The 26408-nt window shown below is 47.6% G+C and overlaps 13 protein-coding genes across 13 annotated transcripts; 7 read left to right on the plus strand and 6 right to left on the minus strand. All coding sequences in view use genetic code 12, as the record gives it.

Annotated features, from left to right (window-relative positions):
• Positions 1 to 1597: 1597 nt before the first annotated feature.
• On the minus strand, positions 1598 to 2926 carry CXQ87_003359 (uncharacterized protein; the record flags this gene model as incomplete). Its single annotated transcript, XM_025481839.1, has 1 exon — positions 1598 to 2926. The coding sequence occupies one exon, from the start codon at positions 2924 to 2926 to the stop codon at positions 1598 to 1600; it is 1329 nt and encodes a 442-aa protein (XP_025336457.1).
• A 1602-nt stretch (positions 2927 to 4528) lies between these two features.
• LEU4 (2-isopropylmalate synthase) lies at positions 4529 to 6301 on the plus strand (the record flags this gene model as incomplete). The annotated part of the gene is made up of 1 exon (XM_025481840.1): positions 4529 to 6301. One exon carries the CDS (start codon positions 4529 to 4531, stop codon positions 6299 to 6301), a length of 1773 nt encoding a protein of 590 aa, XP_025336458.1.
• Positions 6302 to 7063: 762 nt separating this feature from the next.
• Positions 7064 to 7666, plus strand: RPL16A (60S ribosomal protein uL13; the record flags this gene model as incomplete). The annotated part of the gene is made up of 1 exon (XM_025481841.1): positions 7064 to 7666. One exon carries the CDS (start codon positions 7064 to 7066, stop codon positions 7664 to 7666), a length of 603 nt encoding a protein of 200 aa, XP_025336459.1.
• Positions 7667 to 8690: 1024 nt separating this feature from the next.
• CXQ87_003362 (uncharacterized protein) lies at positions 8691 to 10097 on the plus strand (the record flags this gene model as incomplete). Its single annotated transcript, XM_025481842.1, has 1 exon — positions 8691 to 10097. One exon carries the CDS (start codon positions 8691 to 8693, stop codon positions 10095 to 10097), a length of 1407 nt encoding a protein of 468 aa, XP_025336460.1.
• Positions 10098 to 10206: 109 nt separating this feature from the next.
• Positions 10207 to 11156, minus strand: CXQ87_003363 (triglyceride lipase; the record flags this gene model as incomplete). The annotated part of the gene is made up of 3 exons (XM_025481843.1): positions 10207 to 10225; positions 10246 to 10469; positions 10521 to 11156. The coding sequence occupies 3 exons, from the start codon at positions 11154 to 11156 to the stop codon at positions 10207 to 10209; spliced, it is 879 nt and encodes a 292-aa protein (XP_025336461.1).
• Positions 11157 to 11684: 528 nt separating this feature from the next.
• Positions 11685 to 13097, minus strand: COQ6 (putative N,N-dimethylaniline monooxygenase; the record flags this gene model as incomplete). Its single annotated transcript, XM_025481844.1, has 1 exon — positions 11685 to 13097. One exon carries the CDS (start codon positions 13095 to 13097, stop codon positions 11685 to 11687), a length of 1413 nt encoding a protein of 470 aa, XP_025336462.1.
• A 624-nt stretch (positions 13098 to 13721) lies between these two features.
• CXQ87_003365 (uncharacterized protein) lies at positions 13722 to 14453 on the minus strand (the record flags this gene model as incomplete). The annotated part of the gene is made up of 1 exon (XM_025481845.1): positions 13722 to 14453. One exon carries the CDS (start codon positions 14451 to 14453, stop codon positions 13722 to 13724), a length of 732 nt encoding a protein of 243 aa, XP_025336463.1.
• Positions 14454 to 14591: 138 nt separating this feature from the next.
• Positions 14592 to 15812, minus strand: CXQ87_003366 (DNA-directed RNA polymerase I subunit; the record flags this gene model as incomplete). The annotated part of the gene is made up of 1 exon (XM_025481846.1): positions 14592 to 15812. One exon carries the CDS (start codon positions 15810 to 15812, stop codon positions 14592 to 14594), a length of 1221 nt encoding a protein of 406 aa, XP_025336464.1.
• A 53-nt stretch (positions 15813 to 15865) lies between these two features.
• On the plus strand, positions 15866 to 16357 carry CXQ87_003367 (uncharacterized protein; the record flags this gene model as incomplete). Its single annotated transcript, XM_025481847.1, has 1 exon — positions 15866 to 16357. One exon carries the CDS (start codon positions 15866 to 15868, stop codon positions 16355 to 16357), a length of 492 nt encoding a protein of 163 aa, XP_025336465.1.
• A 175-nt stretch (positions 16358 to 16532) lies between these two features.
• CXQ87_003368 (uncharacterized protein) lies at positions 16533 to 18467 on the minus strand (the record flags this gene model as incomplete). The annotated part of the gene is made up of 1 exon (XM_025481848.1): positions 16533 to 18467. One exon carries the CDS (start codon positions 18465 to 18467, stop codon positions 16533 to 16535), a length of 1935 nt encoding a protein of 644 aa, XP_025336466.1.
• A 2036-nt stretch (positions 18468 to 20503) lies between these two features.
• CXQ87_003369 (uncharacterized protein) lies at positions 20504 to 21718 on the plus strand (the record flags this gene model as incomplete). Its single annotated transcript, XM_025481849.1, has 1 exon — positions 20504 to 21718. The coding sequence occupies one exon, from the start codon at positions 20504 to 20506 to the stop codon at positions 21716 to 21718; it is 1215 nt and encodes a 404-aa protein (XP_025336467.1).
• Positions 21719 to 22214: 496 nt separating this feature from the next.
• On the plus strand, positions 22215 to 24866 carry CXQ87_003370 (m-AAA protease subunit; the record flags this gene model as incomplete). The annotated part of the gene is made up of 1 exon (XM_025481850.1): positions 22215 to 24866. One exon carries the CDS (start codon positions 22215 to 22217, stop codon positions 24864 to 24866), a length of 2652 nt encoding a protein of 883 aa, XP_025336468.1.
• A 161-nt stretch (positions 24867 to 25027) lies between these two features.
• NPL6 (Npl6p) lies at positions 25028 to 26353 on the plus strand (the record flags this gene model as incomplete). The annotated part of the gene is made up of 1 exon (XM_025481851.1): positions 25028 to 26353. One exon carries the CDS (start codon positions 25028 to 25030, stop codon positions 26351 to 26353), a length of 1326 nt encoding a protein of 441 aa, XP_025336469.1.
• Positions 26354 to 26408: the final 55 nt, after the last annotated feature.

Raw genomic sequence — 26408 nt, forward strand, 5'->3', positions numbered from 1 at the left:
AAAGGCCTCTCAAGGCCAATTACGTAGCGTCCACTTCGATTGCCGTCAATTCTCTATGGCGCTCCATGGCCTGGTCTTTGCTGCTACATCCCAGCAGTAAGCAACTTGACCATCTCAACGCATGCACAAGAACCTGAACCAGGAGTTTCATCTGCACCGCCGAACCTTGGTTATCCCGGACTGCAATTCAAACGGCCTGGTTGGCCGGCCTGGGCCGGCCTGGTTGGCTCTGAAATCCTACCCTCCATCTTGAAATATTCCTGCGGCGTCGATGTAGTAGCTCTTGGCGCCGGACTTCGTCAAGTATGGCGTGATAAGCTGGTCACCGGCTTTGTGTATTTCACGATCTGCGGCAATCGATCCACGACGGTGATTCAGCGGTTCGATTGTTTTGAGGCCTGAAACTCTGTTTGCTTCAGGCGCACCAGATGTGACAGCCAGTGTTTCCAAATGCATGTCAATCTTGACAGCTTCGGGCGCATTGTAGGTGAAATTCGGCAATTCTTGGTTCTGATTGGATCCGCCGTTCTACCCCTCTTGTGGTGTCTTGTGTTTCAAAGGTAGAGTAGGCGGCCGTGCATCAGCACGGCAAAAACCGGAGCCGGACTCCGGTCAAGATAGAGTTTGATGGACTAAAAACCCTGTTGTTACGTATCTCCGGATTTCTCTTACAACCTTATTTGCCTATGACGTGGGGGTCCCCCGGCGGGGGACGGCACTATACAGATATGGCAGTACAGATATGGTAAGAAATATGGTAGTACAGATATGGTAACAAATATGGTAGTACAGATACGGTAACAAATATGTTACTACAGATATGGTAACAAATATGGTAGTAAAGATATGGCTGTACAGATATCGTGTAAGACAAATAGATATCGGTGGACCCATCTCTAACTACCCAAATTTACACCCTAACGGTATATTCCCAGAGCCAGCTGTATATATTGACAATATTGCTCTCCTTGACTCGTTTCATTTTTATAAGACGAACGTAGTGTTTCCTAGTAAATCTATCAACCACCATCACGAAGAACTGTTCACTATTCTTCCCATGGGTTGTATTTGCACCAGCAAGATCACCATGTATTACTTGAAGTGGATTGTACCATTGGTTTCCACATATCCATATCATCAGGATAAGCTTCGATTGCTTCATAATTATTGAAGTAGAGTGGCTCAATATTCATGAAGCTGATCTCTCTACTTTTGAATTCTTTATTCACATAGGTTTCCAAGTCATGATCGGAAGTAGAGAAAAATTAGGTGCCTAGGGGATGTGCTGTGCCAATTGTTAAATATTCGGTTTTTCATTCGCCCATTGAGGTTTGCGATATCAGGTCAAGGCAGGGAATTGGGACGTGTAGATTGTTATCTTGATTCTTTGATTATGTTTCAAGCCAACCAATGGAACGTTTTTGAAGGTTCTGCTTCTCCATTTCGGTCTTGGAGCAGAACCCGAACTAGGTGGGACTTGATTACGCTTTAATACGGCAAACTACACCCTCTTCTACACCCCTCTTCTTCAAGCTTATATTCGTGCTAATGTACATGGTGAACGTCACCGGCTGACCCGTTTGTCAATGCAATCCGTTTAATCGAAAGTCTTCTTTTTACCCTGGAACTGAGCGTTGTTGGGGCCAGATCTCGTGGGGGTGGCCGATCTCTCACGTCCACCGAAGCCACCACGGCCTCCAAATCCACCACGACCACCTCTGCCGGAACCTGGTCTAGCAGATGGCTCCTTAGGCGTGGAAAAGTCCAATCTGCATGGACGGCCCTCGATGTACTCACCGTTCAAGGCGTTCAAAGCACCCTGGGCCTCCTCAACAGAGGAGAACTGGACGTATCCGAATCCCTTTGGCTGCTGGGTGTCTGGGTGGGTTGGAACACGGCACGAGATCACGCTACCGTGCTCACCGAAAACCTCAAACAACTGGTCTCTGGAGGCGTTGAAGGACAAGTTACCGATGAACAAGGTGTCAGAAGGAGCGGAGGGAACGTCGCCAAACTTCTTGGCTCTGTCCTGGTTTCTTGGGGTCTGGGGCTTACCGGAAGACATGTCCAAGTTGACTGGTCTGCCGTCAATTTCTCTGCCCTGGTACTCAGCCAAAGCCTTCTCGGCGGCGGCCTTGGTCTCAAAGTCAACGTAACCGTAACCTCTGGACTTACCAGTGGCTCTCTCCCACATGACTCTAGCACCGGTGACACCGCCAATTGGCTCAAACTCTCTCTTGAGCCACTCGTCGTCAACGTTCCACGACAATCTGCCCACGAAAAGGGTAGCAGGCTCGGCATCTGGAGTAGACTCGGTCTTCTGCTTCTTGGCTGGGGCCTCTTCGGACTCTTCGGACTCCTCGGCCTTTCTCTTGACGGGCTCCTCCTGGTCCTCGGTCTCAGAATCAGAATCCGAGTCGGAGTCGGAATCGCTGGACGAGGAAGAAGAGCTTGAGTCGGAATCGGAATCAGAATCAGACGAGGAGGAGGAGGATGAGGAGGAGGATGAGGAGGAGGAAGAAGAATCAGAGTCGGAATCGGAATCAGAGGAGCTGGACTCCTTCTTCTCTTCCTTCTTCTCTTCCTTCTTCTCCTCCTTCTTGGTCTCCTTCTTGGCCTCCTTCTTGGGCTCAGGCTTCTCTTCCTCATCGTCAGAATCAGAATCAGAGTCCGAGTCGGAGCTGGAAGAATCAGAGTCGGACTCAGAAGAGCTGGACTCAGAGGAGCTGGAGCTGCTCAGGGAGGACTCCTTCTTGGCAACAGGCTTCTCATCCTCAGATTCAGAGTCTGAGGAGTCCGAGGAAGAATCGGACTCGGAGGAGCTGGAGGAGGAAGAGTCACTCGAGGAAGAGGAGGACTCGCTGGAGGATTCCTGCTTTTTCGTGGCCTTGGTGACCTTAGCGGCCTTGGTAGAAGATTTAGCCATTGTTGTAAAAAATGTGGTGGAGATGAGAAGAGAAATTCTCAAGCAGGGTGCTTTTTTCGCTGATGAGGTGCTGCACACTGGCGCTGCTCATCGACCCGGGGTAGACTAAAAGTACACAGAGAGGAAGCAAAAAGGGTGATTTTTTTATTTATTTGATCTGGAATGATGAAGCGATGGACTTTGAAAGACATGTTTGATTTATTTTTCTGAAATTCCAGAGCATGCGGGTTGAAGATGGTGCGGCTCATTTGCAACCATTGCTCCAGTCTCACGACATTAAGGATTATAGGGGATGCTCTATCGGAGGGACCCGAGGAAGAAAATCAGGTATGAAAGCAGTAGTAAAGGGGGATTTAATTGACTGATTGTAATTTAGTAGTAGAATGTAGCGCCCCAGATTGGCTGGTATCAGAATAATGTGGAGTACTGTGGTACACGACAATCAGAGGTAGGATTGCAACAAAGTGTCAAGGGGATTTAAGTACTCGACTCTAGAGAACCGTTGCTACCAGCGCTGCGTGAATCTGACTCTTTTGTTGTTTGCGTAATGTTTTACGATATCGCAGGTTTTGATTATCGTTAACAGGAGTAATGAAAGATGGCATGAGTGCTACATAGAAACCCGGCTCAAGATTAAATCTGGAGATTCAAAAACTCTTTCCATGTCGATACGACGAAAAGTGTTTCAAACCCTTGCCGTGTTCAGAGCCCTGTTATGATCACATTCCCTCCAACCGGAGACGACAACAGAATCAGTAACATAGCCCATACTTCATTAATCGGACAAAAACTTCTGACAGAGAAGGGACTTCTTATTTAAAAAGCTAACTGCTTTTGGTCTGAAAACGTCTCTTAAAAAGTACCCGACCCACGGCACTTCCATCGCCTGTCCCTCGCTCCAAACAGCATAATTTTTCACGCTACAGAACCCCACAACACAACAGCCGAATCTACATCACAGCACACAAAACCAAAAACCACCTGAACCCTGAAACTGCAGATCACAGCCACGCACGAATGCTAAAATCCATCAGCCGAGAATAACCAGGCGGAAGGAAAGCGTCTACTGTGGAAACTTGCTTGCAGGGTATTAGCGGTGCGGAACCGGGCCGTAAGTATGGGGAAGCTGCGAAATGCCAAATCGGCCCACATTGACTGGCTAGAATGCCCTCTGAGCCTGAGGAGCAGAGGGGTTCAAAGTACAACAAAAATGGCGGTTTTATTAAAATTCTAGGGGAAAACGTCCCCCTTATGTAGTTTTTTTTTTCCTCCGAAATGGGGCCACGTTGAACCCATTCCATGGTTAGTTCCAGCTCCTGTATTTCGCAACCTCTGAGTCAGACCTACCCCTCTGCAAGGTGGGGCCATGAGTCACATAAAAACGTCAAACTGGCCAGTTTATAAGAAACCAGCCATCAGCATCACAAAAAACAGCATCCAGAAAGTTCCTTCTTTTCTTTGGAATTCTCCTCCCCTGATCCGAAAGTCCCCTAACAATTACCCCAGACCGGGCCGGTTGCGCGAAAAGCCTGACGAATTTTTACTTTGCACCCAAAGCATATATAGTCGCTTCTACATCATCGCCAGTTTTTTTTCTTCACCATGTTCAAACAGTCCAGGGTGTTACTACAGAAACCGACTTACAACATCATGCCTTACAAGAATATGTTGAGGGATCCCTCCCTGAAATACACCATGTTCAAAGGCGTCAAGCTTACTGACAGAACCTGGCCAGACAAGCAAATCACCAAGGCTCCAAGATGGCTTTCCACAGACTTGAGAGACGGTAACCAGTCCCTTCCCGACCCCATGTCGATTCCTGAAAAGAAGGAGTACTTCCAGAAGTTGATCGAGGTTGGTTTCAAGGAAATCGAGGTTTCCTTCCCTTCTGCTTCCCAGACTGACTTTGACTTCACCAGGTACGCGGTGGAAAACGCCCCAGATGACGTTGCTATCCAGGTCTTGACCCAATCCAGAGAGCACCTTGTCCGCAGAACCGTCGAGTCTGTTGTTGGTGCCAAAAAGGCCATCATTCACATCTACTTGGCCACCTCTGACGTCTTCAGAGACATTGTGTTCAACATGAGCAAAGAGCAGGCTGTTGAGAAGGCCGTGGAGACCGCCAAGTTGGTGAGATCCTTGACTAAAGATGACCCTCTGAGACAGGACACCGAGTGGACCCTTGAATTCTCGCCAGAGTGCTTCTCTGACACTCCAACCGAGTTTGCCTTGGAGATCTGTGAGGCTGTCAAGGCCGTCTGGGAACCTACCACCGAGAACCCATTGATTTTCAACTTGCCCGCCACCGTCGAAGTTGCTTCCCCTAACATTTACGCTGACCAGATCGAGTACTTCTGCAGAAACATCAGTGAACGTGAGAAGGTCTGTGTTTCCGTCCATCCTCACAACGACAGAGGTTGCGGTGTTGCCGCTGCCGAGTTGGGTGTTCAGGCTGGTGCTGACAGAATCGAAGGTTGTATGTTCGGTAACGGTGAGAGAACCGGTAACGTTGATTTGGTTACTCTCGCTTTGAACTTGTACACCAACGGTGTTTCTCCCGAATTGGACTTTTCTGACATTGAGGAATTGATTGCCATCTCCGAGAAGTGCAACAAGATCCCTATCCACCCAAGAGCCCCATACTCTGGTTCCCTTGTCGTTTGTGCTTTCTCTGGTTCCCACCAGGATGCCATCAAGAAGGGCTTCCAGAGAGCCGAGAAGAACCCAGACGACCCAATGTGGAAGATTCCTTACTTGCCATTGGACCCACAGGACATTGGCAGAACTTACGAGGCTGTTATCAGAGTCAACTCGCAGTCTGGTAAGGGTGGTGCTGCCTGGGTGATCTTGAGATCCATGGGCTTGGACTTGCCAAGAACCTTACAGGTCGAGTTCTCTACTGTGGTGCAGAACGAGGCCGACAAGGGCGGCAGAGAGTTGAAGATTGAAGAAATCAACGACCTCTTCAAGAAACACTACATCTACACTGGTGAGTCCTTCATCAAGCTTGACGACTACGAGACCACCAGAGGTAAGGGCGAGAACAACACCCGTGAGATCAAGGCTGACTTGGTTATCAACGGTAAGTCTGTTACTATTTCTGGTGAGGGCAACGGTCCTATTTCTGCATTTGTTGATGCTGTTGCCAAGCAGTTCGGCACTTTCTTCGAGGTGAAGAACTACACAGAGCACTCCCTTGGTGCCGGTTCTTCCGTCAAGGCCGCCACCTACATTGAGCTTTCCTTTATCAACTCTGCTGGTAAGCAGACCACCAGATGGGGTTGCGGTATTGACTCGGACGTTAGTGAGTCTTCTTTGAAGGCCATTGTCGCCATCCTTAACCACTTGATCAGAGCCGGTGAGCTTAAGGTGTAAAATAGTATTTAGTTGATCTAAAATGCAATGTGCAATTAAAACTGATGAGAGCAAGATGTGGCGTCGTAGTGAGATGTGAGTTGGATATTGCCTTCTGCCCTTGACGGTTCTTTCTGAAATAATCACAAGCATGAACCAAAAAAATCTATCATAAATTAAGAACACGGGAGGGGTTCCAATGATCAGTAGGCTCTGCCTCTTACACCGATAACTCATACTCTTTTGTCGTCCCAAACATTGAACCTCTTGAACTTGAAGCTAGATGAATCGACTTTCATTGATCTGACTTTAAGCCTCAGCCTAACTTCGAGTAAGTCTTCAATAGAAAATCACTCACCTCCACATCATCCGTTGAATCCATTATCTTGTGTTACTTCCCAGCCTGCCTTTTTCGCAGCCATTGGACCTCAAGCATACCGTGCAACTATCACTTACAAAGACCAATGAAGACACGTGGAGTGTACACAACAGTGCAATGAGCTATCAAATTAAAGTTTTCATGAACTGTGGGTTCCCTTGATGTTTCACTGACGAAAACGTGGTGAATGCTTGGGGTGCTTAGGGCTGAGCCCTAGCCCACGTGACTGTATAATACACTCACCATGCTCCTTCTGTCTGCACACACCACGCCTGGGCCCAGTACATACTGTCGCACTAGCTGGGGAAGCCTGCAGGAGCCTTGCAGCGAGTAAAATTTTCATACCCTCACCAAAAAAAAAACCTCTTCTTCCATCCTCCCATAACCAGGAAAAGTATATACCAATGTCCGATTTCCAGCCAGTTGTTGTCATTGACGGTAAGGGTCACTTGTTGGGTCGTTTGGCCTCCATTGTCGCCAAGCAGTTGTTGAACGGTCAGAAGGTCGTTGTGGTCAGATGTGAGGCCCTCAACATCTCCGGTGAGTTCTTCAGAAACAAGTTGAAGTTCCACGACTACTTGAGAAAGGCTACCAGATACAACAAGACCAAGGGTCCTTTCCACTTCAGAGCCCCATCCAGAGTGTTGTACAAGGCCATCAGAGGTATGATTCCTCACAAGACCGCCAGAGGTAAGGCTGCCTTGGAGAGATTGAAGGTCTTCGATGGTATTCCTCCTCCATACGACAAGAAGAAGAGAGTTGTCGTTCCTCAGGCTTTGAGAGTCCTCAGATTGAAGCAGGGCAGAAAGTACACCACCGTCGGTAAGCTTTCCACTGCTGTCGGCTGGAAGTACGAGTCCGTTGTTGACAAGTTGGAGGAGAAGAGAAAGGTGAGATCCGCTGAGTACCACGCCAGAAAGGTTGCTGCTTCCAAGAAGTTGGCTGCTGCCCAGGCCCAGGCCTCTGAGACCGAGGTTGCCAAGAAGTTGGCTTCTTTCGGCTACTAAGTGTTTTGCAGTGGTGCTTCTGCTTAGGGCAGAGGTGCTGCAACGGGGAAATATTGGTCGTTTGTACGATTGAAATCTCGCTATTGTATGTATAGATTCTATATGTATTAGCGCTAATACATCATAACGAAGAGTTGGTATTGTAGTTTGTATGTGGGTCAGTGTGATTCAAGGTAGACTGGAAAGTGGAGTGAATTGCCGGTTAGTCCGATCAAAGAAGGCCGTTTTGGTGACTTCATGGACGAACCTTGACGAGGATTTTGGACCTTGAAAAATTCTACACGGGCAAGAACAGAGACAGGTTACTGGGTTACTTCTCAGTTCAAGATTCTTTGGATTCGTAGTCGACTGAGTCCTGAACCCATCATATCATAACCAGCAGTCCAGTAAGTTACCAAAAGAGTTATATTTCATTATCCTCTGCATTCTCGACTGATGATCACTAACAGTTATTGCACTAATGCGGTAAGGACCGGGCAAAAAAGACTCACCTAAAAATGTCCAGTAGACTTTACAAATATGGAAAGCTCTTTTACTATAGGAGAAAGCCTCTCCAAATCGTCACCCCTGACATCCTCCTTTCGGTCGTATTTTGTATTCTATTGCTGTCTTGGCGCCGTAACAATCTGTCTCATTTTGCAGCCATTGACCGCACTTGACCACGACCAAACTATCGAAGCATTTAATACTGGCAGTCCATAATTCCTGGTATTTTCTCCAAAGCTTTTTGACAAAAATCACTTCTATAGTCGTAAACTGTTCTCCCCTGCTCATTATGCAACAATGGGGTCCTCGTGGTTGCAAAATCTCCGAAAAACTCCGGCTTGGGAATCACCTTCAATACATCAACTTCAAAAAAGTTTTCAGCTTCGTGATTTCTTAAGAGGCTAAAAAATCTTGATCTAAATAAAATTTCAAAAAGTGACTCTTTTTTAGCCACTGCCCGAACCTGTCTTACCTACTCAGCCATCACCAGAGGTTGACTCCACATTTCGCAGCTCATCGCACATACTACTTTCATTAAATGCCGAAGTTCCCGACCATCCCTTCGCTAATAAGCTCCACAAGAGCCTCCTTCAAAAGCATACCTTCGCTTTCACCCACAAAAGAACTCGTATGTAACTACGAGACCATCGATAATCTAGACGTTATAGACGACATCTGCGAGGACGCTTATAAAGGTTACTCAAAGTGGTCGAGCCGACCATTCGACGAAAGATGTGAAATTCTTAGAGCAGCTGCTAGTCTAGTTCAAAAGAACAAGGAACAGTATGTCGAGGCTCACATGGCTATCGGAGCTGCGAGGCCGTTTGCTGAAATCATCACACAGATGGCCTACCAGAACATTGTGGAACATGCTCTGCCTATTTCTCGACCGGACGGCGAGGTTTTGAAAAGCAAAATGAGTCAATTGGCCATGTCTATAAAGAGCCCAGTGGGACCCGTGCTTTCAATTGCTCCATGGAATGCTCCTACTGTGCTTTGGGCTCGGGCTATAGCTGCACCATTGGCCGCTGGATGTTCTGTGGTTGCCAAAGCGCTGGAAAAGGCTCCGATCACATCTTACCTTTTTGCTAGGGATTTCCATAAGGCTGGCGTTGACAAGGAAGCTTTGCAAGTGGCTCAATTTGCACCAAAGGACCAGCCTGAAGCGACAAAGAGACTCATTGAGCACAGCAAAATCAAGAAAATCACATTTACCGGATCCTCGGCGCTTGGATCCCAACTCTCCCAAATCGCAGGAAGCGCTTTGAAACCTATGTTGTTGGAGCTTGGAGGAAAGAATGTGCTGATCATCACTCCAGATGCCGATCTTGAAAAAGCTGCAGAATCCCTGCTATTCAGTGCATGGCTTCATAATGGCCAAATTTGCATGTGTCTTGATAACTGTTTCGTACACAGCTCGGTCTATGACGACTTTTTGAAAATTTTGGTGAAAAAAGCCCAGCAACAGTCTGCTGAGAAAACTCCACTTAGAGATGTTGAAGGTGCGGATAAAGTCCGTGGATTAGTGAGTCAGGCGCTTGAAAAGGGTGCTAAAGTTGCTTTTGGTGACCCCAAGCAGCTGTCTGACGCTTTTGTTCTGCCTTTGATTTTGACTGATGTGGATAAATCTATGAACATTTATGTGGAAGAAACCTTCGGTCCTGTCTTCTCCGTCATAAAGTACGACACGATAGACGGTGTTGTGAATGCAGTGAATGACTTGAGATTCGGCCTCAAGACATCCATTTGGTCTAAAGATGTGTTGAATGCAATTGCAGTGGCCAAGAAAATCGACACTGGCGCCGTTCACGTAAATGGATCAACTGTGCACGATGAAGCGACAGTTCCCCATGGAGGAGTTGGCCAGAGTGGTTTTGGCAGATTCAACAATAAGTGGGGGCTTGACGAATTTAGCTTCGAGAAGGTCATCACAGCCAACCCATGATCAGAACCCACGTTTGCTGAGATTTTCTGCAATTTCTAAGTATAATGCAATGGGGTTGAACGAGGGTGATTTGTCAAAGACGAGTTGATCGACTGTTGACTTGATGCGGTTAGTCCAATTGATAAGGTCTAGGTGGTCAACATCTGACAATGTGCCCAAGTACTCTCCCCATTTGGACAGCTCAACGCTGACCATGCCATCGTTTTCCCAATGAGTTCCACCACGTTTTTGAATTTCGTGCTTGATAATCTCATATGTGGCACGAAAGACGCAGACTCCATGGGGTGGCATCAGAGCGCCGTAAGAGAAGTATGACACATTGCTGTTATTGGTGACCTCTTTGTTGAACTCCTTCAAGAACAGCGTTGTCAACTGTGGTATGGCTCGGGGACAGATTTTCTGGAGAGTTTTGTCTGCGTTTACGATATCCATGACGAAATCGGCACATTCGGATCCATGATGAGGTGTACCAATTGTGGTCAAACTGACAACTTCATAGGGAGACTTGTCGGTTTGGAGTTTCAGAATAAGGTACCTGGCGTCAAGGCCACCCATGGAGTGTCCCACGATGTTGATCTTGAGTCTTTCTCCGTGTGTCTTTTCTTCATGATCCTCACATTTCTCCCTTAACAAAGCATCCAAACGCTCGGCTCGCTGATCTATAGTTCCAAAAGGTGGGACTCGGGCCGTGATAACCAGTGCTCCAGCCTTGGTAAGCGCATCCTCGATTCCATGCCAATAATTCACCAGAATACCGCTTCCTTGGACACTTTCAGCTATCATCTCGAGATCGGTGTCGGCAAACTGGGGAAGCTCAAACAAGTTTAGCGTGTCGAAGCCCAGGAGCCCGTGACACAAAACTATGGGGTGCTTGGGTACGCCGTAATGGTCTCGAAGCTTGCTGAACTTACCTTTGATGAGTTTGATATCATATTTGTCGTTAGCATCTATTTTGTCATCTTCGGACTTATTGTTCCAAAGATTTTTGATGCTGCTAACGTATGGGAGAGGGTGTATAAACAAGAGGCCTGCCCCTGCCCTCAATGGCTGCCTGAACATGGTACTATATGGTTGCTGAAACCTGGAGAAGCGATCAAGGTGATATGTTGCACCCGTACACCAATACTTAACGTCTACTGTCGTGTGATAAGATCCTGATAGAGCTTTGGGAGGTGATTATTAAACGACAAAGATGTTTGTCGAAGTTAGAATTGTTTGCATAAATAGATACATATATATATATATATATAAGTGCATTTCTTCACTTGATAAGGCGATTTCATTAACGAAAGCGAGATAAAAATAAGTAGCACAGCTTCGAATAACAAAATCCTCTTTTTTTTTTAAAAAAAAAAAAAAAAACGTCTAACTCCAGAAATAAAGCTCTACGTAAAATTCGACTTCTACATGATCCAGCTGCAGGTATATACATTAGATGCCCTTTTGACAGGACTTTGCGAGATGCTTCCATATCTCATGCATGAGCTAATAACTTCGACAAATTTCAAAGAAGCCCGCAACGTCATGAAAGACCTCGTTGTTTCGTAAATGCATTTCTTTTTTCATCCGTTAAATCCGTTCCTCATCTCATGGATTGCCACTAACGGCTTTTATCATCATGTCCTTGATAGACCCAAACATGTTGATCAGCTTGAAACCAAATCCTCTCAACATAACAATAGGCGTGAAGTCCGTGGAAAATATCTTGTGAAGCTTGTCACAGACACCCATCAAAACGTGATTTGAGGGCCACGCCTTGGCAGTATAGTAGTCCAAGGTGAGAGTGGAACCGATATCTTGGCCACGAGCAATGCCGGTTTCGATTGTTTCGACCAAAGCGGCCACGTCTGTCTGGCCCATATTGAGACCCTGTCCTGCCAATGGGTGTACAGTATGAGCAGCGTCTCCAACCAATGCCACTCTTGGAGCAGTGTATGTATCAGCATGGAGAAGCTTCAAGGGGAATTTAGCCCGAGAACCCGAAACGATCTCGGCAATTGGCACTGGGTACTTTTCCTCGAGCTCCTCCTCAGGGATTCTCGAGAGCCTCCACTGAATCTCCTCGATCATCAGCTGGTCGTTAGGATTGGCCTTCAAGGCTTTGTAGATGTAATTGAGATCGACCTCTTCGAGCACCAAAGCGGCGTTGATCAAGTGGGGGAAAATGGTCTCGTCCACCTTCAACAAGGTGTCTGCCAATTCGGGAGTACTGGACCACACGAACGTAGCGTTATCGTCGGTCAATGGAAGAATGGCCAATGGCCCGGTTGTCAAAAACCTCTGCCACGCCACTGATCTCCAGTCCTCATACTGCAATTTTAAGGTACCCACAACACCGAAACGGTTATAAGGCCATCCACGAGACTCAATACGAGCGTACTTTCTAACTGGCGAGTTTTGACCATCGGCACCAACTAAAAGACGAGTTTGGTAGCTTTCACCATTATCTAACGTCACCACAGGCCAGTCCAAGTCACCTTCTCCCTGCTTGATGTCGACCACACGAGCCTTTTCCACGATATTGGCTCTATGCTCAGGCTCCAATTCCTCGTTCAATGCCTCGATCTTCTCCAACAACGAACCCTGGATATTCACAACCTCGGTCATGGCGGCAATGGCACCGGCTCCGGGAACCACCGAGGTATCGAACTCGATGCGAGCTTCTGAGTCCTGGCTATCGTACACAATCATGTTGTCGTAGAATTTGACTCTGTCGGTCTGAATGTAGTCCCAGCTGCCCAGGTTGTTGTTCATGAAGTCAACAGACTTGGGCGTAAGGGAAACCACCCTGTTGGTGTAGTTTTCTGGAGGATCTTGGGCAAACTTTCTTACCCCGTCTAGACTCAGACCCTCTACTAGGGTACATCCGAGGTGGCTGGTTGACGGGGTATTTTTCAAAGCCAGGAGAAGCGAAAGACCCGCTGGTCCGCCTCCCACAATGACGATGTCTTGAAGTTTTGGTTTGGCAGCGGTGGCTAGACCACGAATTAGCCGAAGCATAGTAGTTGGTGTTGAAAAACCGCGCCATTCTGGTGGAAGTGGTACGAGTCGGACCAGGAGAAGGTGAATGTGGCTATCGGTTTTTGGGGAGGGTCAAATATTTGATTGAACGGAAGGAGATGGTGGATTGTGAAAATTGCAGTTTATAGTGGAATTTTGGGTTCCCTTGAGGTGGCTGCAAAATGCTCATACGCACTAGGTAAGAAGGTGAGTATTATCTAGAGTTGCTTTAAGCGCATGAAGCGATGATTGAACGAAGGGATGAGGGAAATGACAGAAATGAGGAAAATCAACATTGATAAATTTGGACTCAGGCTAAATTCAAATGAAGTGTTCCTTTGACTTCACTATAATTCTGATATTTGCTGCCATCTAACTACTGATCAATCATACAATCTAGCGTACCATTCAAGATATCAACTTACCAGATAGACTTCTTTATATCGTTGACGTTCTTCAAGATTGTTAATTCTTTTGATGAGACGGAGTTTAGTGGCCCTGACCCCGGTCCAAACATACATCGGCCCTTTCTTATACCCTCACCAATCATGACTCTCACAATGCCTCAGAACCATAATTCCCCACCAGATCCATGCTTTATTGACTATCCTATCAACGCCACCTCTACTCCTTCTTCTGCTTCTTCTTCTCGGGCTCGTCGTCACTGAGATCTAGCTCCTCACCTTCGGAACTATCATCCACTTCAGACTCTCCATCGTTGTTCATGGCCTCAGAGTAGTAATGCACGGCATTGGGAACCAAGTCGTCCACGATCAAACGGGCCAAATCTTCTCCGCTTCTGAACTCCTTACTAGGCTTTTTGCCTGTCCACTCGAACCACGCAAAAAGCGATTTCATGCCTTGTCTGTATCTCTTCTTCTCGTCAGAGGTGTAGTTTTCGCTCTCCTTGTTCTTTCTGATTAGCGCTGGAGAAATGTCTTTGAGCTCCTCTGGCCATTGGACTTCGGCTGGCTCTGAGTAAATCTTAGCTTCACCATCCTCGTCCACAGTCGTGAACTTTTTGGTTACATCTTGCTTTGGAACACTGCCCTCACCAAATGAAAAAGTGATGGTGAAATCTCTGTAGTGTTTTGCATCGGCAATTGGGTGATCCACATAAATGTCTGTGATGGTTTCAAGGTACTTTAAGTCTTCGGGTCTGATGTACTCACCAAAGTCGTCATTTTGGGCTAAAACGATGTACCAGAACTGGGGTATGGTCTTGGTGATGTCTGCCCGTTTTTTGTATATGCTTTGCATGCGCTGGATTCTGAAGATTTCCACGTCTTTTTCAGCATCGCCCATAGCCTGTTCATTGTCGGCTAGCTTCGTGAGAGCATCTGCTAAGTCTGCCATAATGATTGATGGATGGGATTCAAAGATCAACAGAGATAAAGACCTAGCGAAAGTTCGCGCACGTGACCTGTCACGTGGCATCCCACAAAACTTATACGCTGCAAATTCTACCTTTCAGTGTGTATAACATGCTATTTATCACCTTCTGCGGTGAGAGACCATCTCTGGCGGGGTGAAGGGCACCTTCAATTCGGCGATCTTGTATGTGGAAGCCTCCTTCTTTGGAATACCAAGAGCCTCGGCCATGCCAACAGTAGCAGGACGGATTCTGGCACCCAAAGCCTTGAACAAAAGGGCAAGCTTGGAGGGTTTTAGGTTGAGGTCCTTGGACAATGGAGTCAACTCGAGGAAGAAGCCCTCGATGTGGAACATGAGCGCAAGCATGTAGCAGAACAACTTGTCCTCGTTGTGAGTGTCGAAAATGAAAGAACGGTCCTTGGCCTTGCCGAGATCGCCTCTTCTGTGAGCGGTGAAACGCTTCAACACACCGTCCACTAGAAGCTCCAGGGGCTTGTTGCCCAACGCCTCCATGAGCGATGCCTTGTCTCTCTTTCTTCTGTTCTGGTACACACCCATGAGCAACGAAACATAGTACAACATTTGCAACTTTCTTTCGTTCAGCGACAGCACAAGCTTGTCCAAGTGTCTGGCAACAAAGGCGGATTTGTAAGGCATGAGCTCCAAACGAGCAGCGGGGTCGGACTCTTCCAAAAAGGCAGACACTCTGATGGAAGAAAGCTCCAGAGGAGGTACAATGCCGTCCAAAGCGTAAATGTCCTCCACGTTGGTGGCATCGGCGTTGACCGGAGGCACCACGGAGTTTTCGGGAGCCGCCTGGATCAGCTGCACCAGAGGCAAGTCTGCTGTCAGTTCTTTCACGGTATCCACAATGTCCATCTCCAGATCCTGCAACTTCTCCAAGTCGATTCTGTTTCTGGCCAACGACGCAATAGCAGCCTTGGCTTTCTTGGTACCGAACTCCTGGCCCAACGCCAATCTCTGGTCCACATACTTGGATCCTCTGCTCTTGATCTTGGGTCCCTTGTGCACCCTGCTGTCTAGCGATGTGACTCTGGTTTGTACAAGAGGAGCCTTGTAAAGCTCCACCAGCTTCAGCTTGGCGTCGTAAAGTGCAACCACGTAGTCGTTATTGTCCTGGTTGTCCAGCGTGAGTCCGTTGTACTCCAAGGTGCTGTTTTCTCCATGGAGAAGGTAGTCGTCTTCAACCGGGTGTTTGTAAAGATCGAAGGAGGTATCCGTGGGGATTTCCAAACCGTTGAAAAAAGCACCCACAACTAGACTTGGGTCTGTGGCCACCGACGTGACTTTCAAATCGGTGGATTTGTCCGACTTGCCCATGGTAGTAGTAGATGGTGATCTTTTTCGCATCTCATCGCACATCGCACACTTTGATGAAATCCTACTATGAGGTGTTGAATGTGTCTCCAGACGCTTCTGTGGAGGATGTCAAGGCGGCCTATAGAAAAAGGCTACTAGAAAGCCATCCGGACAAAGGCGGCGAAGGAGTGGTTTCCATCGACCTTATCAAAAAAGCATATGAGGTGCTCAGTGTACCTGAACGAGCCAAAGCATACTGGGAGGAGCTCCAGGAGAGCTACAAGAAACAGGGATTTTCTATAACTGGTGCAGGGCTTGATGTATATACATTGGAGCTGTTCGACGAGCTGGAGACAGCAGAGGGTCTATTGTGGTCTAGAGCTTGTCCTCGGTGCACCTCTGAAGGTGCCATGCAACTTTCTGAGGAGGACTTGGAAAATGGCACTCCCGATGGGATGGGAGGCTTTCAGATCATGGTTTCGTGTGCATCGTGCAGTTTGTGGATCACCGTTGTGTACGAGGAAGCCTCGGACGAGGAAGCCCTGGAGGCCCCACAGGATGATTGACACTCCAAGACCTGACAGAATCAATGATAACGAAACAACACAGCATCAATGGATCCATGGCAAGACAGCACAGATAGATACTGCCGTGGCCATTCCGCATATAGACAACGCCATACACGACTCTCTAAAGTGTAGTTGCATCAAATGCATGTTTGGTGGATCGCCAGCGTCACACCTACATCACGGCTTGGTCGTGGGACCAGTCACGCTGCCAGTTCTCCTCTGCTCTCAAGATAGCATCAAGAGCGAGACCCATGGCCTTATGGTCTGCCATCAAATTGACATGCCCAGCATCGGATTCGAATTTTCCAACAATGTGGCCCTCCTTCGTTTCGGGATTCCAGAACTTGAAACCCTTGTCCTCGGGCATCAACCAACGCTGGTGCACCACACCGTCTCCACGACCGTAGAAGAAGTCGTAGTAGTTACCGTCCTTGATGTCCTGAAGACTTCTGACATGCGATCCACGCAACGACGGGATCGTGTTACCGTAAACCACCGCCATTGGTGGATAGCGGTTTTTGTACTCTTCTCTGTAGTCAAGGCTCAAGACGTACTCCTTAGCGGATTTGAGCACCCTCTTCAAGTAATCATATGCTTCAGTAAAAGTGAAGGAAAAATGGAAGTCATGGAAAATGTCCTCGTTGGAAGGCGTGGGCGATGCTGGGCTGGCTGGCGACGATTTATGCTTACGCTGCATTTGCGTATTGGTAAGTGTGGGTGGCTTGTTTTTGCGATTGATGCTTCTGGGTCTTGCAAGCTTGATTTTGCCGAAACTGAGCGACGACGAAGAGTCGCTCTCTGATGGTGGTCGTAGCGTGTTGCCCAGTTTAGGCGATCCAATGGGACTCTGGACCAATGTGTCAATGGAGGCTTGTGACTTGGTGCCTTCCTGCTCCTGGATTCTCCTGGATTCCGAAACCAATGGGTTCAAGTTGAACTTCACCCAAGTCTCGGGATCAAAGTAGTCCAAATCGTACCATTCGCCAGTGTCCTTGTTGGCGAACACGCGACCAGACAATGGCAAGAAGACAAACGAAGAACGCATCATGAAGTTGGTCTCGAAGGTCAAGATTTTGTCCGAGAGGAGAATCAGGTCACCGTAACGGATCGGACCCAAAATGTTGAGACACTCGCTCGGCACACCCACATCTATAATGCCTCGGAACAACTCGGGGTTCTTGTTCAATGCTCCGTGGGTAACAAGACCACCCATTGAGTGGGCAATGACGATCGAGGGCTTGCCCGTCTCGCGTCTGAGCTTCTTCAAGAAATCCACAAGCTGGTCACTAGTTTGGTTGAGATCAAGACGCCAGTCGTAGCCGAACTCCCTGACCACCGTCTTGGGGTTACTGTCCAAACGCTTGATCAAGCGCTTGCAAATGTCAATGGGGCCGACATTTTTGAGCACGCCATCGGGAAAGATCAAGTCGGTCGCCTTGAGCTCATCCTGAAGCAGCGGACCCAAAAGAAGGTCGATTTTCCGGAGATTGAAGCCAGCTTTCAAGGGGATCCAAACACGCTTATGGGTCTTGGCGTCACGCAAGATCAGGCCTCGGTAGCCGCCCATGATCACGATCGGACCGTCAATGGTGTTGAAAACGGCGTCATACGGCTTCTCCTTCTTCTGTTTGGCGTGGATGAAGTCCGGCAAGAACTCCGAGATGTTCTCCTTGATCGAGGCCTTGACGGCACGAAAACGCACATCGTCTGTTCCCTTGTGGTGTGAAAAGAACTTGGCCTCGTCCGCGGTCAGCACCGACTCGTGGCGCTTCAACCGGAGCCTGATGTGCTCGATCTCGCGGTCTGCTTCCTTGGTAGTGCCAAAAGGAAGCTTAATGCTGGACGTCAACGACGAGATTCCACCGCCAAAGGGAAGCGAGAAGGAGAAAACCTTGGCCTGGCCCAGGTACGCCTTATCGGCCTCCTCGCCCTCCACCGACTGGCCTCCCACTAAGGAGGTTGCGTCCTCGTGGGTATACCGTCTGGAAATGTTGTGACCCGTTTCTGGAACATACTCGTCAATGTCCAGATCCTCATCCGGAGAGAGCACCTCGGGATCTGGCGAGTGGTCGTCAAGCGATAAGACCTTGCGCTCGGGTTTTTGCATAAGAAGGTGTAGTTGATTGACGTGAATTGCTTGATGCGCAGCCGAGGTTATTTCGCAGCCAACCCCAGAAAAGTCGTTGAGGGGCAATGTCAGATTTCTTGAAAAAAGGAGCGGTGATGCGGGGGCGTACCAAGACCACGAAACGCCTGATTTTGTATTTATATATGAGCTTCTCCGTCGGAACTAACCTGGTCGGTGCGGTTCAGGCCGGAACGCATAGCCGAGTTGCTCCGCAACCGAGGGGCCGATGAGATGGGAATACAGGGGGGGTAGGTCAGATTTTTTATGATTTATTGGATATTTGGGATGGGAAGGTGCTGGTTGTGGCTTTCCGTGGGTTTCCGTGGCAAATTGTGGGATCTCGTGGTGGAGTCTGAAACTTTTCGCCTATCGGTATCTAGATACCGATGCCACAACTTTGCATGATCCAGCTGCGCAAACAGGCCCGATATGGATGACGTGGGTTTGCCTTACTCTGAATGAATATGCAGAAAGGAGGGATTTTGTTTGAAATTGGTAATTGGTGAATGTTACTGGATGCTCATCGGTTGGGCATCGGCTTTGTCGGACAATTATGTAACAATGCAGCAGATCTAACGGTGGAGTGGGGTGAGATCCAGGAGGTTCAAAACGGGCACCATGCTATTGAGGATGGATTTATTTTGAAGAAAAAAAAAAGTGGTTAGTGCATTATGGTTGTCGTTTCGTCTCTGAGTTGCTTCCTGGGGGTCTATGGTTCATCTGTGGATTTCATGACGCTTTGAATGCACCCCAGCGGGGGATCGACATGGATGAAAAGGATTTCGAAATTTTAGCGAATCCCTCCCCTGGGGATTCCACCCTCTCTTTATACTTTCCAGATCGGCTTGGCATGTTCGATGGTCGGAGAAAAGGGTTCTTTCTTCCTAGACGGTATGCATGTGCCTGAGGAGGGGAACCAGTCAGCGGATCAATACCGAATCCAGTAGGTATCTGAAACAGTGAAAAGTGGATTTTGGAGGAAACGAAGTCGCAGCTGATTGGAGGAAATGCCGCCTTTTTGATGGATAACGGCTGCAATGAACATCAACTTTCTGCATAGCTGCTATATGGCTGCAACCTGTCGATCTGGATGCGTACGTCTTTAAAAAGCTGATTCGCTTCGGCGTTGGAAATTGTTTATCTATCTTCATTACTTTGATATACCGTTGTCTCGACATCCCGTTTCAAAAGTATCAACGGTTTTACTCGTGGGGGCAAGTTTGGGTATGGCACTGGATGTGAGGCCAAGTCTGGAACCCATTGTGCCTCTAGAGTATCATGCTTATGAAGCTTAAACTTGAAACTGAAATATCTACAATTAATATCTAACTTTTTCAATAAGAGAACACAAACTTCTTTTTGGTTGGTCCGTCTGCGGCAACCACTCAGTCAAAAAGTCCCTCAGATTCCTCCCTCATACTATAGTACCCTTTAACCGATCAGGCCGTTTTCAATCCCATTGACTGACCCCCTTATTCTAATTTTCTCTATATCGTTCAATGGGTGAATTGCCAACGGTGGACGTGCATTTTAAGGGTCCATCTCAATAGTCCAAGTCCCGCCTCTGCAGATATCAAATGCACCCTTACGCACCTCTAACAAGTCCTGATCATCTTCCAAAACTCCATATTTTCCATAAACTTCCTTAATCTACCCCCACAAACCCTAATTTGGCAAATCCGTCTCCGTACTTGAAGCCCTGTACATCGCCGCCATCGAAGCCTTCATGGACTTCACAGTGGAGTTAACCATCCTTCATGCCAACTACAAGACCCAAAAAGGGTCTATCACGAAACGGCTGTCTCAGCTGCAAAAAGCTCAAGATAAAAGTATGTTCTTTGCAATGCTTATCTAATCAACGCTAACTCCAGTGCAATGAAGCCCTACCGACGTGTGAATATTGCTCCCATACGGGAAGACGTTGTGTGTATCCTGACATCTTCCAAGTATCCAAAGGACCACTTTCTAACGATGTATCCGATTACTACTCCCTGCCTCTGGCAGTATCGTCTGCAATGAACACTCCATTCGAGGACGACGCGTTCTCTGAATCCAGGCATTTCACATTTCAGATCCTTCTAAGTTCGGCGGCAAACCAGCTACATCTTCTGCGTTTCGAACTACGAATACTACGATTCTTCAACGATATATGCCTACCGCATTTCACCTACAATGTCAATAAAAGACAGGCGTCTGTCTGGGAAAATGTCGTGCCACAGTACTTCAACGACTGTCTTCTGATAAAGCTGGCTATACTTGCAACGGGCTGTCTAAGCCTTATGCCCACAATGGGCTTCCAGCGAGTCATTCGTGATGGAATGACGGAGGAAGAGGTGCTGATGGAGCTAGAACAAGTTTGTGACCAGTTCGATGTCCAGCAGTTGTTCGCTGACGAGAACTTATTAGAAGGCGGTGAGGTCAATTTATTCAGGAAGGCCTCTGAGCTTCTTTCTGAGTCCATGAATGACATTCAGCAAGCGATGCTAAAACTCCAATCACCAGGGTTGACACAATTGGAGAAGCTTCCGTATATCATCGGCGCCACGATCGGAAATTCATTTCTTTTTGGCTTTTTGGGCCTCCACCCCTGGAAGTTGGTGCCATTGGTGCATTTCCCAGAGGATGGCGAGCGTAAAGCCGATTTGCTTGATGTGGCCTCTGGTCTCAAAAGCATGGTCCTAGCCTACATTGGCCCCCTTCAAGCTTCAGACATTGGAGAGCTATTTCACAACGACGAGCTCGCTCTTTCTCCCAGAACCAAGATCAAAATAGTCGAGGATATCAAGAAGCAGCTCAACGAATACCTCCTGGATTTCAGTTTCTTTGAAATTGACCTGGAAAGAAGCCACATGATCAATACATACAGAGAATGTGTACAGACGTTGGAGAAGGTCTGTGGCCTTGCATTCAAATTCAACTATCCAGTCATGCTATTCAGATGGCTCTTTTTGATTAACCACGATTACGTTAAATACGTTCGCTCACAGGAGCCCTTTGCGCTAAGGCTATTGTACATCTATCTGTGTATGTGCGTGCATTACAAGTTTTGGCTCTTTGAGTACAGCATATGGCGAGACTATGTTGTGTATTACAGAGCAAGGTTTGGCCCCCTCTGTGAATTTGACGAGAGACTTTATCATTTTGTCGTCACAAGGAAACAGTATGTACTTGGCGACAATTACAGAAGCATCAAAGATCTTGACGTTTGGTCCGATCAGTTTGACTACTGAGCAAGAATGAAGGCATTTCTTTCAGCACAAACAAACAGCTTCTTAGTACTTAAGCCACTCAGAACTATTTATTACAGTATACGAAGATAACGCGCCTGATGGGGAGTAGCACTCTAAGTAGTGCGCTGATACCAGGAGGCGTAGAGGTCAATATCGAAGCTCTCTTAAGCATAAAAGAAGTAAGATTACGTTTTAATCTCTTTTCAAATTTTCTTTTCATAAACCATGTAACTGAAGTGTTCGCTCCTTGTATGGGACTCAGCGGCAAGTCGCACTGCCTTCCGCATTGGGCAGTCTACCGCCTTCGAAAACTAGATCATACCGGCCTTACAAACTCACTTATCACTGTCTTTTCCAAACCATCCACAACATGTTTCTTGCTCGTGCGGCATGGCCTATACTAAAAAGGCCTGCGTTGCAGACGGCTGTAAAATCAATATCAGTCCTGAGCAGCAGACAGCTAAGTTTCTTTGGTTTGCCTTTTTCTCCAGATAGCATGCTCTCGAAGTTAAGAGAGGAGCAGGAGAAGCCCAGAATCAAGGAACTCGATGACTTGGCTGCCAAGTGGCTAGACCAGCTAGATGCTGAACGGAAGAGAGACCCTTCCAAGAAAGACATTGTGCTTCTTCCTGAGGCTCTGTCGGAGTCGATGTCTGAGAGATATAGAATGCTTTTCCACACAGCTTTTGCCTTATCGGCCTCTCTTGCCATCCAGCTTCGTGAGGGTAAGCTGATTATGCATGGATATGAGAACAGAATTAAAGCGTTGGACTTGCCTTTCCAGCTGCCCAGATTCACCAAAGAGGAGATCGAGTCTGCCCTTACGTTCTACTTCAGACTCGCTAACAAGAGGGTCTTCATGGAGGAGTTGACGTTCACGGACGAAGAGATTTCCAAGATCTTCAAAAGCTTTCTAGAGCTTGATCTTTCCACGAACGACCCCGCCGTTATTGAGGATGCTATGAAAAAATGGAATGTGCCCGCCAACTCTGCATTGAACTGGTTCCAGACCTTCTCTTTCTGGGCATCTATTCCCTGTGATGACAAACCATTTTTGTTCCCTCTCGTCAGCCCTACTATGAACTACGACCCACCAGCCTCGGAGTCTAGCTGGCTCAAGAAAGACGCCCAGAGCGAATCGTCTGAATCTTGGGATACTCAACCTGAAAACAAGAAGAGCAAGGACAAGGACTCGGTTATGGATGACAAGATGAAGCAGACGCTTGGACAAGTGAGCTACCTGCTTTCATTGATTCTTATGGTCGGTATCTTTGCCTACTTCTACCTTTCCGATGGCGCCAACGAGGGCGAAATTTCCTTCCAAGAGTTCTGCGGTGAGTTCTTGAGAAAGAACCTTGTGTCCAAGATCCATGTTGTCAACAACAAGACTGCCGTTGTTGAACTTAATGATAATGGTAAACAGCTCCGTGGAGGCCATGGTGGCGATTTCTACTTCAACATTGGCTCTGTCGAGTCTTTCGAGCGCCAGTTGAAGTCTGTCCAGGATGAATACAAGATTCCTGATTCATTGAGGGTGCCCGTGGTCTACTCCACCGAGGGTAGCATCGCTAAGATCTTAGTCAACTTCCTCCCCACGCTTTTATTCCTTGGTGCTATCTATTACATGACAAAGAAGGCGAACCTCGGTGCTGGTGGACCTTTGAGCTTCGGCAAGTCCCAGGCCAAGAAATTCAACCAGGAGAAGGATATCAAAATCAGATTCAAGGATGTCGCGGGTATGAGCGAGGCCAAGCAAGAAGTCATGGAGTTCGTCAAGTTTTTGCAAAACCCTACCAAGTATGAGAAATTGGGTGCCAAGATTCCCAGAGGTGCCATTCTCTCCGGTCCTCCAGGTACTGGTAAGACTTTGATTGCTCGTGCTACCGCTGGTGAGGCTGGTGTTCCCTTCTACTCTGTGTCCGGTTCTGAGTTCGTTGAAATGTTCGTTGGTGTCGGTGCCTCCCGTGTGCGTGACTTGTTCAAGACCGCTCGTGAGAATGCTCCTTCCATTGTGTTCGTCGATGAAATCGATGCTATTGGTAAGAACAGATCTAAGGGTAACGCCAGTGGCGCCAATGACGAGCGTGAAAGTACTTTGAACCAGTTGTTGGTGGAAATGGACGGTTTCGACAGCTCCAGTCATGTGGTTGTTCTTGCCGGTACCAACAGACCTGACATTTTGGATAAGGCTTTGATGAGACCAGGAAGATTCGACAGACACATTACTATTGACAACCCTGAATTGCAAGGCAGAATCGAAATCTTCGATGTGCATTTGCAAAAAATCAAGGTTGTTGAGAACATCGACAAGCATCTCTCTGGCCGTCTTGCTGCTTTGACTCCTGGTTTCTCTGGTGCTGATATTGCAAACGTCTGTAACGAGGCAGCTTTGATTGCCGCCAGATATAACGCTAAGGCTGTCACCTTGAGACACTTTGAGTTGGCTATTGAGAGAGTCATTGGAGGTGTTGAGAAGAAGAGCAAGCTCTTGGATCCTAATGAAAAGCGCATTGTGGCATACCATGAAGCCGGACATGCTGTGTGTGGCTGGTTCTTGAAATACGCCCACCCCTTGCTTAAGGTCTCTATCATCCCTAGAGGCCAAGGTGCATTGGGTTACGCACAATACTTGCCTCCCGACCAGCATCTCATGTCTACCCTTCAACTTTACGACAGAATGATAATGACCTTGGGTGGAAGAGTCTCGGAAGAACTCAATTTTGCATCGGTCACCAGCGGCGCTCACGATGACTTTAAGAAGGTCACTCAGATTGCCCAGTCTATGGTGTTGAGGTTCGGTATGTCTGGCAAGGTCGGTATGGTTAATTACGCTGACACCCAAAGTCAGGACAACTTGACCAAGCCATTCAGTGACGAGACCAATGATGTCATCGATCAAGAGATCAGAAGAATCGTTCAGGATTGCTACAGCCGCTGTAAGCAGTTGTTGTCTGAAAAGAGTGATGCCGTCGAACTAGTGGCACAGGAATTGCTCAAGAAAGAGTTCATCACTAGAGAGGACATGATCCGTCTCTTAGGCAAGAGACCGTTCCCTGAAAATAACGACGCCTTCGACAAATACCTCGATGGCAAGCCCGCCTACCAGAATGAGCAGCCACCAGAGGAAAAGAAGGATGACGAGAAGTAATTGCACCACTTGTATATAATCAAATCGAATAGAAGAATGCGATAGAGTAGCCAAAAGCATTTGCAGCCAAAGACGCATTTTTGGTCACGTGCCGAAATTTGAGAAACAAAACCTCTCAACACGGTCCATTATCCTGTCAAAATCAGCCATTCCTAATTAATATGTCTGCCTCTCCGCTGGATGACGAAAATGGTACGGCCAGATCCCCTAGACAGCTGAGAAAGGAGCGTGTCAATTTGGCTGGACTAGACCTCATGCCTGAGGCTGATGACGAGGAATACAAGGAAGGTGATGAAAATGCAGAGTACGATGAATCCGGGGTCAAAGATGACGACGAAGATGCTGAGATCAACGATGACGATGATATTGACGTTGATGATGAAGATGATGAGGTTGTCAAGCCCGGCCGTCCCAGAGGTAGAAAGAGAAAGTCTGCTAGTGACGAATTGGACAACGAGGACGGCGAGAAGGAAGTCAAGGCTGAAGAAGAAGGTGAAAAGAAACCTGAGGAAACTCCTGCTGAAGGCGAGCCTCCAAAGAAGAAGGGTAAGAAGAGGGGTAGAAAGCCCAAGATCCCCAGACCAGATGATATCATTTACGACGACAAGGGTAACGAAATCAATGTTCAGAATGATGAGATTGTTCTTGACGATGAAGACCCCAAGGGATGCGAGAAAGTTGATGACTTGGGCCGCTTGCAGGGTGACAGAAAGTACAGAGTCAAGACATTCACTCTATTAGGTAAGGGAGAACGTCTTTACATGGTCTCCACTGAGCCAGCTCGTCTTGTCGGTTTTAGAGACTCCTACTTGTTGTTCAAAACCCACTTGTCGTTGTTCAAGAAAGTCTGCACACACGAGGAGAAGATGGACTTGATTGACCGTCACTTGATCCCCACCTCCTACAAGGGTAGATCTGTCAACCTCGTCACGGCCCGTTCTATCTACAGGGAGTTTGGCGCTAGAATGGTTGTTGGCGGTAAGAAGGTCATTGACGATTTCTGGGAGCAACAAGCTATCGACCGAGGCGATGTGTCTGGCGAATATGCCGACCCTGAGGAGGCCAACACTTCTAATAGAGCCGCAAGTTACGGCGCTGAAAACTACCAAAACCAAATTACAGGCTCGGCTTTGATCAATTATCAGGCTGACCCCACATGGATGTACCAGGTGTGCAAACAAACACTAGATTTCAACTCTACCTTGACGGAACAGAGAAACCAGGTCTGGCTAAGAGGTATTAAAGACCCATACAGTGGTTTCAACTTCTACCCTGAGGGAAGTCAGCCCAAGAGAGCTGTGTACAAGAAGTTGAGCTCGAATGGTGACTTTAAGAGCTCGCTTGCGTTCTACAACCCAGATATTCGCCGCAAGGTAACCGGTCTTGCGTCCATTCCCAAGGAGATTTTCGACGACATCGAGGACGAGGAGATCAAGAAAGCCATTCTCGAACAACAGGCATACGAAAGAGCTGCTGCAAGGTTGTAGCCCGCCTAGCTGTAAAATTATTTTATGTACCATAATCAAAGGAATCAAAGAATTC

Source organism: Candidozyma duobushaemuli (assembly GCF_002926085.2).
Source record: "Candidozyma duobushaemuli strain B09383 chromosome Unknown C_B09383, whole genome shotgun sequence".
In the NCBI taxonomy this organism is placed as follows: Eukaryota; Fungi; Ascomycota; class Pichiomycetes; order Serinales; family Metschnikowiaceae; genus Candidozyma; species Candidozyma duobushaemuli.